The sequence below is a fragment of the Bos taurus genome, chromosome 13 (genome assembly GCF_002263795.3).
Source record: "Bos taurus isolate L1 Dominette 01449 registration number 42190680 breed Hereford chromosome 13, ARS-UCD2.0, whole genome shotgun sequence".
Classification (NCBI taxonomy): domain Eukaryota; kingdom Metazoa; phylum Chordata; class Mammalia; order Artiodactyla; family Bovidae; genus Bos; species Bos taurus.
Genome location: NC_037340.1, coordinates 17,077,337 through 17,090,618, shown reverse-complemented (window position 1 = coordinate 17,090,618; position 13,282 = coordinate 17,077,337). Strand labels below are relative to the sequence as shown.

The 13,282-nt window shown below is 46.4% G+C and overlaps 1 protein-coding gene across 2 annotated transcripts in view; it reads right to left on the bottom strand.

Moving 5' to 3' along the window:
• The window catches only part of PRKCQ (protein kinase C theta), a 152,690-nt gene that overhangs the window by 9,479 nt on the left and 129,929 nt on the right, over positions 1 to 13,282 (bottom strand). For both annotated transcript variants that reach the window (XM_005214141.4, NM_001192077.3), the window contains 2 exons: positions 11,710 to 11,848; positions 3,286 to 3,474 (listed from right to left, as the gene is read on the bottom strand). In XM_005214141.4, the coding sequence (XP_005214198.1) occupies positions 3,286 to 3,474; positions 11,710 to 11,848 (328 nt within the window). The remainder of the gene's footprint in view (positions 1 to 3,285; positions 3,475 to 11,709; positions 11,849 to 13,282) is intronic.

The window sequence follows — 13,282 nt, the reverse complement described above, 5'->3', positions numbered from 1 at the left end:
CAACCTTGGGCTGGGGCTCCTCTGGGGGCTCTGTCAGCACTTCAGATTCAAGACCTTGATTCCTCAGGGAGAACTCCACAGCCGCCTCTACGTATGAAACACCCTAAACAAGCTGACAGTCGGATGAGAGGCTGAAGTGTATTGCTCAGTTTAAATTTAATTCTGAGCAGTTCTTCATGAGAAAAAAGGAGACTGGTGGAAAAAAAAGATAGGCCGGATAATCTTCTAAGTTTGGATTTAAAACCACTGATAACATCTGATGTTGAAAGATCCTATTCTCGTCCCCTTTTCATTATAAGAAGAGCAGAGCTAAAAATTATTTCCCTAAATGACATTTTATTTTAGCTAGCTGATACGAGTTGTAAGAAATCAAAACCCTGTTTTGTTCAAAACACCTGTATTTGCAGTTCTTTTTAGATCTGCTGGCTCTTGGTTAATACTCGTGGGTCTTTTTGATCCACATAGTTGCTGGAACAGCTCAGTAAATGTAGGTGCTTATCATGATATGTAATTAGCATGTTGTATGAGCATGAGTTTCTTTTTTATTTTTTACAACTTACTACAATCACCCTGTAATGGTATTTTGCATCTTCAAAAGACGAGAACTTAAAGTTTAATTCTGTAGTGATGGCTTTCCAGTACATCGCGTGTCTCTGTAATGGACTGACTCCCTGGGCGCTCCTGGTTCATGGTTAGTGATTCTTGGGGTCTGTAGCACTGGGTTCTGGTTCTTTTTTTTTTTTCTTAAGTAATTTCCTTTCTTATTTTTGTTTATTTTTGGCTGTGCTGGGTCTTCACTGTGCAGGCTTTTCTCTGGCTACAGTGAGTGCGGGTGCTCTCTGGCTGTGCTGCGGTGGCTTCTCTCGTTGCGGCCATGGGCTCACGGGCTCAGTAGCTGTGCTGCATGAGCTCAGCTGCTCCACGGTATGTGGAATCCTCCAGACCAGGACTCGAACTTGTGTCTCCTGCATTGGCAGGCGGATTCTTTACTGCTGAGCCACCAGGGAAGCCTGCCAAGGCTTAAGTCTGGTCTATTGCGGGTGAGGTCTGACTCCTGCTTTGATAGTAAATTCTGGAGATCGCTGCTAAGATGATAAGAGCCTGCAGTATCAAGGGTTCCAGGTGAAAAATACATCAATGTCTCCTGTGGCCATAGGTCAGGAACATGGCAGGAGGGCTGGCCTGCGTCCATTTGGACAGCCCGTGGACTCTGCTCAGCAGGAGTCTCACCCACATGGAGTGTTGCTGGCTGAAGGTTTCATACAGAAGTTGGGTTGAGGGATGAATTCAACAGCCTGAATCTCAAGGGCTTCATTGCAAATTGTCTCCAATTACAGGCATTTCCAAGACACCTGGTAGAATCCCATACAAAGCCTTGGCTTTATTTTTTTGGTCATGTCATGTGGCTTGTGGGATCTTAGTTCCCTGACCAGGGATTGAACCTGGGCTCTCTGCATTGTGAATGCACCGAGTCCTAACTGATCCACCAGGGAACTTCCAAAGTCTTAGCTTTAAAACTCATCAGATTCAAAGAGCAGGAGGCCCTCAGTCATACAAGAGCAGTTCTTTCTCTTCATAATCTCTCTGTCCTCTTGCTGTGTTCGGTCTGAAGCAGAAACCCAAGAGTTGGAGACGAAGGTAACGCACACACAGTTGGCACTCTATGACCACACTCTCTTCTCCAGAAGCGAGCAGCTGCCAGCCGTGAACTTGGCCAGAGGAAAGGGAGCTGGAAGTCTTTGCTTTCAAGTTAGGACTGATGTAGTGACTTATATCTTGGCCAGGACAGCTTTAATTTCTCAGCAGAGACACTGTTTTCTAACTTAGGAGTGACAAGAACTTTTTCTTTTATCTAAGAATGAGCAGAAAGCCACACATCTTATCCACATCTTCATCCAGGGTAAGGGGAAGATTTTTAACTACGTTTCAGGATCAGCGTTATAATTCGACATCTGTACACATTACAGAGCGATCACCACTGAGGTCTAATTATCACCCATCACCATAGAGTTGACCCCCCCTTCATCTATTTTTGCCCAATCCCCTAACCTTCTTCTCCACTGGTAATCATGAATCTGTGCTTTGTATCCATGAGTTTGTTTTTATTTCATAATGCTTGTTTTGTGTGTTTTCTTAGATTTCACATGAGTGAAAGCACATGGTACCTGTCTTTCTCTGTCTGACTTATTTCACTAGCTAGAACAACCCCCTAGATCCATCCATGGTGTTGTAAATGGCAATATTTCATCTTCACGGCTGAGTAATATTCCATTATGCACATCTCACACACATCATAGCTTCCCCTGTTCATCCATGGATAAACATTTAGGTTGCTTCCACATCTTGGCTGTTGTAAACAATGCTGCAGTGAACACAGGGGTGCATATATATTTCCCAATTAGTGTTTCTATGTCATTTGAATGAATAACCAAAGTGGAAGACATATGAGTGCATGGCCGTTCTGTTCCTAACTTCTTGATGAACCTCCATACAGTTTTCCATAGTGTACCTATCGATTGACGTTCCCAACAACAGTGTATGAGGTTCCCTTTTCTCCATATCCCCATCAGTACTTACTTCTTGCCCTCTTGATAACAGCCACTCGGACAGGTACGAGATGACAGCTCATTGTATTTGTGACTTGCGTTCTCCCTGGTGAGTGATGTTAAGCATCTTTTCATGTACATACTAGCCCCCTGTATGTCTTTGAGAAAACTGTTTATTCAGATCCTCCTCTGCTCATTTAAAAATGGGGTTGTTTGTTGTTGAGTTGTATGATTTCTTTACGTATTTTGGATATTAATCCCTTATTAGACATATGATTTGCAAGTATCTTCTCCTATTCAAAGTTTTCATTTTGATGATTTCATTTCCTGTGCAGAAGAAGCTTTTTAGTTTGATGTCGTCGCATATTATTTTTTTGCTTTTGTTTCCCTTGCTTATAGAGCCAGATCCCCCAAAACATTGCTAGGACTGATGTCGATGAAGTCTGTTTTCTTCTAGGAATTTTATGGCTTCAGGTGGACAGAATAGACTGTATAGGGACTGTTGCTGGAGATTTCTTTTGTAAATTATGCATGTGACTCATTTTGATAGCTCATGTTCATCCTACTGGTGCCTCAGCTAAAACAGACGGCAAGCATCCCCTTTAAGGCTGGCTCAGGACAATTGTTGTTTACTACGTACTGGGTTGGTCAAAAAGTTTGTTCCAGTCTTTCCATAACATCTTACGATCAGAATACCTAGTGCTAATCTTACAAAAGTCTCCTTGACTTCACTTCTTACCTTCACTAAAAGGTCCTTCGCCTCCTTCTCGAGCCATCGCGGGTAAAAGGGATTGTCCATGCGGATGGAGTGGAAAAGCTCCTCTTCATCCTGCCCGTGGAAAGGGGACTGGCCTACTAGCATCTCGTAGAGGAGGACACCGAAGGACCACCAGTCCACAGAGTGGTTGTACTTCTGACCCAGGAGGATCTGTGTGACCAGGAGGCAAAGACACAGAGAATAAAAATGAGGTGGACTCGAAAACCTCGCATGGACTTCTCAAGGCCACACAGGATGTAACTCATGAGGACAGAGCGCGGTTTTACAAAGATGACACTGAAAACAATCTTTTGAGAAGTTAATGATCGGGTGGAAATGAGTGGGCAGTGCCCAAACTAAGCAAATATTTTTGAGATCAACCTCTTTTTCCCCCCACCTAAGCGAAACAGCTAAATTGTACCATCACCCCTCATCTGCCCATCTGAGACAGGAGCCTGTGGGTGACAGATTCAGCCCAGGAGAGCTGGTGTGTATCTATGCCCTTCAGTGCCTCCAAACCAAACCACGCGTTTTATGGACTTTCTGTTAAGTGCTGGGGCTTCCCTGATTGCTTGTTGGGTAAAGAACCTGCCTGTAACGCAGGAGACACAGGAGACCCGAGTTCAGTCCTTGAGTTGGGAAGATCCCCTGGAGGAGGAAATAGCAACCCACTCCAGTATTCTTACCGGGAGAATCCCATGGACAGAGGACCCTGGTGGGCTACAGTCCAAAGATTTGCAAAGAGTTGAACATGAGTGAATGACTAAGCAACCTAAGAAAATGGTCCTGAATCTTTACATAAAGGTTTTGTAGCTAACCAAGCAGCCAAGGTGGAGAAGGCAATGGCACCCCACTCCAGTACTCTTGCCTGGAAAATCCCATGGATGGAGGAGCCTGGAAGGCTGCAGTCCTTGGGGTCGCTGAGGGTCAGACACGACTGAGCGACTTCACTTTCACTTTTCACTTCCATGCATTGGAGAAGGAAATGGCAACCCAGTCCAGTGTTCTTGCCTGGAGAATCCCAGGGACGGGGGAGCCTGGTGGGCTGCCGTCTATGGGGTCGCACAGAGTCAGACATGACTGAAGTGACTTAGCAGCAGCAGCCAAGGAGGTTGACCAAGTCCACCCCTTAAACCTAAGCAGTCATGGTTATGAAGAGTCAAATTTTGTGACAACAAAAACAAGCTTGTTAGGACAACAAGCTGATAGATATTTGCAAAATAAAGATCAAGTTGCAATCAGAATTTTTCAATCTGCCACTGACTTCCAGGATAAAAATGCTATCTATTGGCCTTAATATTTGAACACCAAAGTTAATCTTAAAGTTCAAAAAATAACCTTAAGGAACAGTGTAAAAGTAGACCTAGGGAGAATGATAAAATAAAGATGAGCACACACAGCACCATCTTAGTTCAGGGGCCTTTGCCTCAAGTGGGGACTGGTTCAGGTGCAATTCCCAGGACATGCCACAAGGGGGAGCCCAGGGCAACCAGAAGCCGCTCTGAGCATCACATCCTGGTACACAACTTCATTAGTGTTGGATTAACGAAAAGAAATTTGGAGGACAGGAGACAGTTAAGGTGGAAATTCAGTCTGCCAGGGCTAGGTGAAAAACAGTTTCAGTCTTAAGTGAGGAGAAAGAAGCACAATGCCAATTCAGTTATTCACGGTATGAACAGAAAATCTGCAAACATCTGTGATGGGTCCTGGGCGTTTCCCCGTACTTTGTGTGTTACTCCAAGAACGTCTGGGGCAGGTCCTCTTATCCCTGTGTAACAAAGGAGAGTGACTAGACCCTGGGAGGTTACATGTCTTCGGTAAGGTCTCCTGGTTAGTTAAGAGCTATGTTCTGAACCCTGGTCTTTGGGGATCTTACTATACAATGTTCCTTTTCTATTATAATGTTGTCTCCAGGATTGAAACTTTGCTCTAACTTGGTCATGCTCAAACTAGTATATATTTTTAAAGAAACTGGTGGAGAAACACTGAGATTCAAACCCTTTTGAATCTCAGACCCTGATGCCTTCTCTTGGCCATGCTGTCTTTTGTCCCGTGTCCTCCCCATCTTTGCTCAAAATAATTCAGGTAATCATAATGTTACCACTTCATGTCAGAGTCCCTCTTTCTCTCTTAGAGCAAAGGAGAGCTGCAATTCCATCTGCCTTGTGGAGCTAGTAATTTGAGGTCATGCTCACTGGGTGATGTTCACAGCAGAGGAAGTGTCCTCAGAAAACCGGGTGACCTCCACTCAGCGTGAGTCCTGCCTTCTCCAGGGAGCGCCTTCTCTGTATTAAAATTCCTGACTAAGTGGCTGGTAGATGTTAGAAAGTAGGGTGTCTCCTTAGTTTACTGTTTTCCTATTCTTTGTCAAAATGAGTGTAGACCTCCAATTATACGTCAGACCCTCGGTCTTACAGCAGTGACAGGAGACAAAGGAGGTTTTGAGAAGACCCCAGGAGGCATGGATTGCTGGGACTATTCCCTGGTTTGGAGGAGCACAGTCTGCTTTTTCATGTATCGTTTCTGACACTGCGCTGAATGCCTTAATTTCTTGTGTTTTGGGATCTGCCCCCATATCTTTGGGGTCCCTAAGGGAGAGTGACTGAGATGAAGGAAAAACTTCACCAAGGCCCATGCATGGCGTGTGTGTGTAGCTTTGGAAAATGGGTAGGGTTTTGATGGAAGAGGGGGAAGCTAGGGAGTGTTCTTGTGTAAAAGAAGCCCAGGGATGGGGAAATCCAGCACAGGTTCAGAGACGGGCATTTGAGGTGCAGGGCTGAGTGTGGACATTCAGGGAACAGGTGACAGATGCTTTGAGTGGTGGGGGAGGAGCCTAGACATCAAGGTGGATAAACTGTGGTCCTTAACGGTGCGAAATTCAGTTTATTGGCAAATCAATCACATGTGCGCTGCAGTAGCACAGTTGCTGCTTCTGCTGCTAAGTCACTTCAGTCGTGTCTGACTCTGTGCGACCCCATAGACGGCAGCCCACCAGGCTCCTCTGTCCCTGGGATTCTCCAGGCAAGAACACTGGAGTGGGCTGCCATTTCCTTCTCCAATGCATGAAAGTGAAAAGTGAAAGTGAAGTCACTCGGTTGTGTCCTACTCGTAGCAAACCCATGGACTGCAGCCTACAAGCCTCCTTCGTCCATGGGATTTTCCAGGCAAGAGTACTGGAGTGGGGTGCCAAGCACAGAGGAGGAAACAAGTGATTAGTGTAAGAAGCCAGAAGCATCTTCAGGGCAAAGATGACTCTGGAGGTGGGGGCGATCAGACCCAGGATACCAAGTGCCCGGTTCAGGGCCACGGGAGAGGAGTGAAGCTGCAGTTCTTAGGACATACGATTAAGGACCTTGGCTCGGGGTTTTGGCTTGCACCAGACGATAACAGGGACCTCCTGAAGATGCTCAAAGTCGTGGCATGACAGATTTCCCCACTAGAAAGGGAAATCTGGTGATGCAGTGGAGGAGTGGCCCTCAGTTCAAGGCACGCCAGGGGTCACCCAGACGGTGCCACAAGATGTAGATGAAGATACTAGAATTTGTATTTTTGCGAGTTTAAAAAAATTCTGAGGGACATCGGTGCCCTCGTTTAGAGACCTGAACAAGGACTAGGTTTCCCGAGAGGGGGAACGGGAAGCCTCGTCTCAGGAGGAGCTGGGGGGTGTGCCGGCTGGGGCGTCTGTTTTCAGCGCGTCGTGAGGTGTGTCCATTACGAGGACTTACTATCCTAAGGTGTGGCATCACCTGTGCCGTAGGCCTGGTTAAGGGGATTGCTGGGTTCTGTTTGAACTAAGCTCATTTTCACAACGTGGCAGGTCCTTAAAAAGTTATCTGCAAAGAGGCTTGGGATGAAGACCACGCTAAGTGATGTAAAGCCAAAGACGGCAGTGCAGGGGCCTTACTCCTCGTCCCAGCTCCTTGTCACTTTATTATCAGGCTGAAAATGATCATCTCATTAGTTATGGTAGGAAGCTGGCTAAATCAGGTGTATCAAAAACACTTGTAAATTCTGGATGTATATCCCCTGTTCTTAACCATGAACTTGCCTTATGTACACCCTGTGGCATCTGGCTTACACTGTGTCTGTGTGAGGGCTTTTTTATTTTAGCTATGAGCCACTAAAACCAGAAACTGAAACTAACCATCTGAATGCAGAGTTCCTAAGAACAGCAAGGAGAGATAACAAAGTCATCCTAAAAGATCAATGCAAAGAAATAGAGGAAAACAACAGAATGGGAAAGACTAGAGATCTCGTCAAGAAAATTAGAGATACCAAGGGAACATCTCATGCAAAGATGGGCACAATAAAGGACAGAAATGGTATGGACCTAACAGAAGCAGAAGACATTAAAAAGAGATGGCAAGAATACACAGAAGAACTGTACAAAAAAGAGCTTCACAACCCAGATAACCACGCTGGGGTGATCACTCACCTAGAGCCAGACATCCTGGAATGTGAAGTCAAGTGGGCCTTAGAAAGCATCACTACGAACAAAGCTAGTGGAGGTGATGGAGTTTCCGTTGAGCTATTTCAAATCCTAAAAGATGATGCTGCGAAAGTGCTGCACTCACTATGCCAGCAAATTTGGAAAATTCAGCAGTGGCCACAGGACTGGAAAAGGTCAGTTTTCATTCCAATCCCAAAGAAAGACAATGCCAAAGACTGTTTAAACTACCGCACAATTGCACTCATCTTACACAGTAGCAAAGTAGTGTTTAAAATTCTCCAAGCGAGGCTTCAACAGTATGTGAACCGAGAACTCCCAGATGTTCAAGCTGGTTTTAGAAAAGGCACAGGAACCAGAGATCAAATTGCCAACATCCACTGGATCATCCAAAAAGCAAGAGAGTTCCAGAATAACATCTATTTGTACTTTACTGGCTATGCCAAAGCCTTTGACTGTGTGGATCACCATAAACTGTGGAAAATTCTGAAAGAGATGGGAATACCAGACCACCTGACCTGCCTCCTGAGAAATCTGTATGCAGGTCAGGAAGCAACAGTTAGAACCAGGAACAGTGGAACAACATGGTTCCAAATTGGGAAAGAAGTACATCAAGGCTATATATTGTCACCTCGCTTATTTAATTTACATGCAGAGTATATCATGCAAAATGCCAGACTGGATGAAGAACAGCTGGAATCAAGATGGCAGGGAGAAATATCAATAACCTCAGATATGGAGATGACACCACCCTTATGGCAGAAAGTGAAGAAGAACTAGAGTCTCTTGATGAAAAGTGAAAGAGGAGAGTGAAAAAATTGGCTTAAAACTCAACATTCAAAAAATGGCATCTGGTCCCATCACTTCATGGCAAATAGATGGGGAGCGTGATGGACTTTATTTTCTTGGGCTCCAAAATCACTGCAGGCGGTGACTGCAGCCATGAAACTAAAAGACACTTGCTTCTTGGAAGAAAAGCTATGACCAACCTAGACAGCATATTAAAAAGCAGAGACATGACTTTATTGACAAAGGTCCATCTGGTCAAAGCTATGGTTTTTCCATTAGTCATGTACGGATATGAGAGCTGGACCATAAAGAAAGCTGAGTGCCGAAGAATGGATGCTTTTGAACTGTATTAGTATTGGAGAAGACTCTTGAGAGTCCCTTGGGCTGCAAGGAGATCCAACCAGTCCATCCTAAAAGAGATCAGTCTTGGGTGTTCATTGGAAGGACTGATGCTGAAGCTGAAACTGTAATACTTTGGCCACCTGATGTGAAGAACGGACTCATTGGAAAAGACCCTGAAGCTGGGAAAGACTGAAGACAGGAGGAGAAGGGGACGACAGAGGATGAGATGTTTGGATGGCATCACTGACTCGGACATGAGTTTGAGCAAGCTCTGGCAGATGGTGATGAACAGGGAAGCCTGGTGTGCTGCAGTCCATGGGGTTGCGAAGAGTAGGACACAACTGAGCGACTGAACTGAACCAGTATTTTGAGTGCCTATCACAAAGTACTAAGCCAAGATTTTAAAAATTATTGAGCCTCATGATTTTAGTAGAGCATAAAATGTACTACGAATAGTCATAGTTATTTAAGACTATTTCATCTTAAGTTCAGCCAATTCCTTTTCCTGCATGTTTTAGAACACACACTGTACTGTTGCTGCTGCTGTTGCTAAGTCGCTTCAGTCATGTCCGACTCTGTGCGACCCCATAGACGGCACCCCCTAGACTAGCTGGTGATAATGTATAATAAATACACGTAAGCTGGCGATGCATTTTTAACTGATGAAGGATGATCTAACAGTGAAAATGTAATTATGTAGTGGCTGTTGGGTGGTCCTGGAGCAGAAAACCAGGTCAAAAGGCATCACTGGGGTCCAACCAGAGGTGCTGAGGTCCTGGACAGGGATTTGCTGCTGAATTTGTTTTGCCCCAGATGGGGAGGGACTGGAGAAGCTCGTATTTCATTCACAAAAGTATTCACTCTGAGCATCAAAAAAGAATCAAGGTGCGGGGGAGAGGGGGAATCTTAATTCACAAGACTGGGGAAGGATGAAAATAGATGTGTGAAGTCCTGAGGTCTAAATTTAGAGGGTCTTGGCATTTGGATTTGGGAGGGTCAAGAAAGAACAGAGAGAACAGGTTTGGGACCTGCTATGTTTGAATGGCCTGTGCCAGTTAGTTGGAGATCTCAGCAGGAAAACAGATGTATGGGTCTGGACAAGAAGTCTGGGCATGGCTGCAGTGATTTGAAATCACAGTCATACATACAGCTGCTGGTCATGGAGAATGTATGGGAGGAAAAAGGACCAGGAGTGGAGCTGTGTGAAGACAAGCATGACTGAAGGTGAGAGAATGAGACTGAAGTTGCAGAGAGAAGCCAATCTCAGAGGCTAAATTCTGGAAGATGCCAAAGAAAAGAGATTGAAAATGAAGGACTGCCCAAGATAGGGCTTGGCATAAGGCATGTGTAGACAGGGCAGTTAAAGCCATAGTCTGCTCACCAGAGGCCAAGGTCACATTTAAAAAAGGTGCAGTCAAAACTAAATAAATACGTGCAGGGCGGAGTCTCCTGTTTCCCAGACTGAAGATGCTGCTGTTACTTTGGCAACGACAGGGATCTGTCACTAAATTTGCCCTGGAGACCAGAGGCCCATCATTGTCTATCAAACAACCACTCAGCACTCACACACTTTTCAACAATTCTTCATTCACTCTTTGAAAAGGTATCTATTAGCACCTTAATGTGCCAAGCCTTGTGCTCCATCCTTGGATATAAAAGTGAGGAAGAATACACTGATCCACACAAGTGACAAGACGAGAAAACAACTGTATACACCTGTACCAACATCACTGCCCTGGTTTTGCTATTGTACCATAGCGATTGAAGATGGAACTGGTGGGGGAGATGGTGAAGGGTAGATATGGGTGATGTTTCTTTACTATTTTTGGAAACTTCTTGTGAATTTGTAATTGTTCCAAAATAAAGTGTCTAAAAAGTGAATAAGCAGCAGTCCTGGAACTTCCTTGGTAGTCCAGAGGCTGAGACTCCCCACTCCCAATGCAGGGCGCCTAGGTCCAATCCCTGGTTGGGGAACTAGATCCCACGTGCTGCAACTAAAAAAAAAAAAAAGATCCTGCATGCTTCAACGAAGATGCGGTGCAGCCAAATAAATGCTTTTTTAAAAAGAAAGAAACGGCCGCTGGTATTAGGGCAATCATCCAATAGCGCAGAGAGATTTAAGACAGAAAAGCCACGATGACAAATGTATGGTGCTAGAAGGACCACGTGGCAAGGGGGTGTCTCTCTTATCTGCCCGGGTGGGCAGCTAGCACAGAATCCACAACTGGGAGGGCAGGCAGTGGGCAAAGCAGGATTGAAGGATGCCTTCTGAGCAAACGCTGCACTTCCAGGGGCTCAGAATACACGAGCAATGGCTTGTTTCTTTTTTAAGCGTTCATAGGCTCTCCCATGTGGCAAAACAGACAAGACAGAAGTATTCTCATTTTCCACGAGCATGTGGGGCTCTCCAGGCTCACACGGGACACAGCCTGGTAACCACAACTTGGGCGTTTCTGATCCCAAAAGAAGCCACTGAACGTAGGTGGATGCCCATGAGCCTGTCCAGGGTCCACCTGGCTCTCCTCCAGCAGCTGCTTTCGGTTGCTCTGAGCAGGGTGAATATATTTTAAGGCTGGGGTGGGGGGAGCCAGGACAGGAGGGACCTGCTGGGTCCTTCACGCTTGGTGAGATGCCGCAGTCAGGGCTGGTACCACCCACCAGGAGACACTAGCAGTGCCTGTGTGCAGGTGCGTTTGTCAAGTATTTGGATTAACAGACACACCTCCTGCACCAAAGCACTTTGAAGTCTTTGGTTTTTCCGGGGAGGCGGAAGCAGCAGCGCTGGCCCGGGGCGTGCTGAGGTGGGGAGGGGCCGGGGCGCTCCCTACCTCCGGCGCGATGTAGTCGGGGGTCCCGCAGAAGGTGTTGGTCCTGGCGTCTCCCAGCATGTTCTCCTTGCACATCCCGAAGTCTGCGATTTTGATGTGTCCATCTTTGTCTAAGAGGATGTTATCCAGCTTCAGGTCCCTGAAAAACAAAGCAGGTTCTCACTTTAATAAGGCAGTTTTGGTGACATGGGGTTGCTGTGTAAGACGGGACACGCTGGCCTCTGTGTACCATCGGAGTTTTCAAACCAAGACGGCAGAGCAGGACGTGCGTGCGTCTTCTCCCAGCACAGCTGGAAAGGCCACCCGTGGGTGCTTTGCTGGTTCTCCTCTCTCCTTTCAACCCTTCATCCAGGGCACAGCTCAGGGGCTCACTGCTTCTCCTCCATGGGGTTTCCTCCGTGACCAGCATCTCTGCCCAGGACTCGATCTATTACAGCCCCACGCAGGCAGGTAAGCTATTTCTGGGCCCAGCTCTGAAGGCTTCCCTGGTGGCTCAGACGGTAAAGTGTCTGCCTGCAATGCAGGAGACCCAGGTTCAATCCCTGGGTTGAGAAGATCCCCTGGAGAAGGGAATGGCAACCCACTCCAGTATTCTTGCCTGGAAAATCCCATGGACAGAGGAGCCTGGTGGGCTACAGTCCAGAGTCGGACACGACTGAGCGACTTCTCTCACTCTGACAGAGTCCTGTATCTTCTATGCCCGGTGCAGTGCCTGGCCCATCTCAAGAGCTCCATCCGTATTTCTTGTATGAATGGCTGAGCAGGTGCCAAGATGGGGATGCATAAAGGTCATGTGTCATCTCTGCAAAGCAGCACCCCTCAATATTAAGAGGGGCCTTCCAGAAATGAAGCCTGGTGTGTCTGGGGTTGGGTGGTATTTAGTATTACACAACACGTACACGCGTTCACTTCTATGCAGATAGGGGAGCAGATAAGCCCGACTCATCAAGGAAAAGGCTGGCTGCTACCCATTTCCCCTTCTCACTTATCAAGGAGTAGTTGTTACTCAGTCGCTCAGTTGTGTTTGACTCGTTGTAACTCCATGGACCATATAGCCTGCCAGGCTCCTCTGTCCATGGGATTCTCCAGGCAGGAATACTGGAGTGGGTTGCCATTTCCTTCTCCAGGGGATCTCCCCAACCCAGGGATCAAACCCAGATCTCCTGCATTGGCAGGAGGATTCTTTACCACTGAGCCACCTGGGAAGCCCATTCATTCAGTGAGGCCTAGGTTCTGCTTAAGCAAGAGTTTGAGGTTTTACATTGCTTGTAATCAGTATCCACATTCTAAAGTTCCCATCGCTATTTCTCTCTCTTGGTAAACTCTAGGCTTCAAGAGGGTAGAAATACGTATTATTACTCACTGTACAGCAATGCTGTGACAAGAGTGTGGCGTGTGGCGATCGTTCCATAAATATTTGTTGAATGAATTCATCACGAGCTGGTGACTACCTCACCACTTCATCGCCTGCTGCAATGAAGTCCTGAGTAGTGGTTCCCTTTCAGTGCTTTCTCTCCTCGTTTGAGCAGATCAGCCGGGGACAGAGAGCAGGGGATACAGTCCTCTTCTGGTG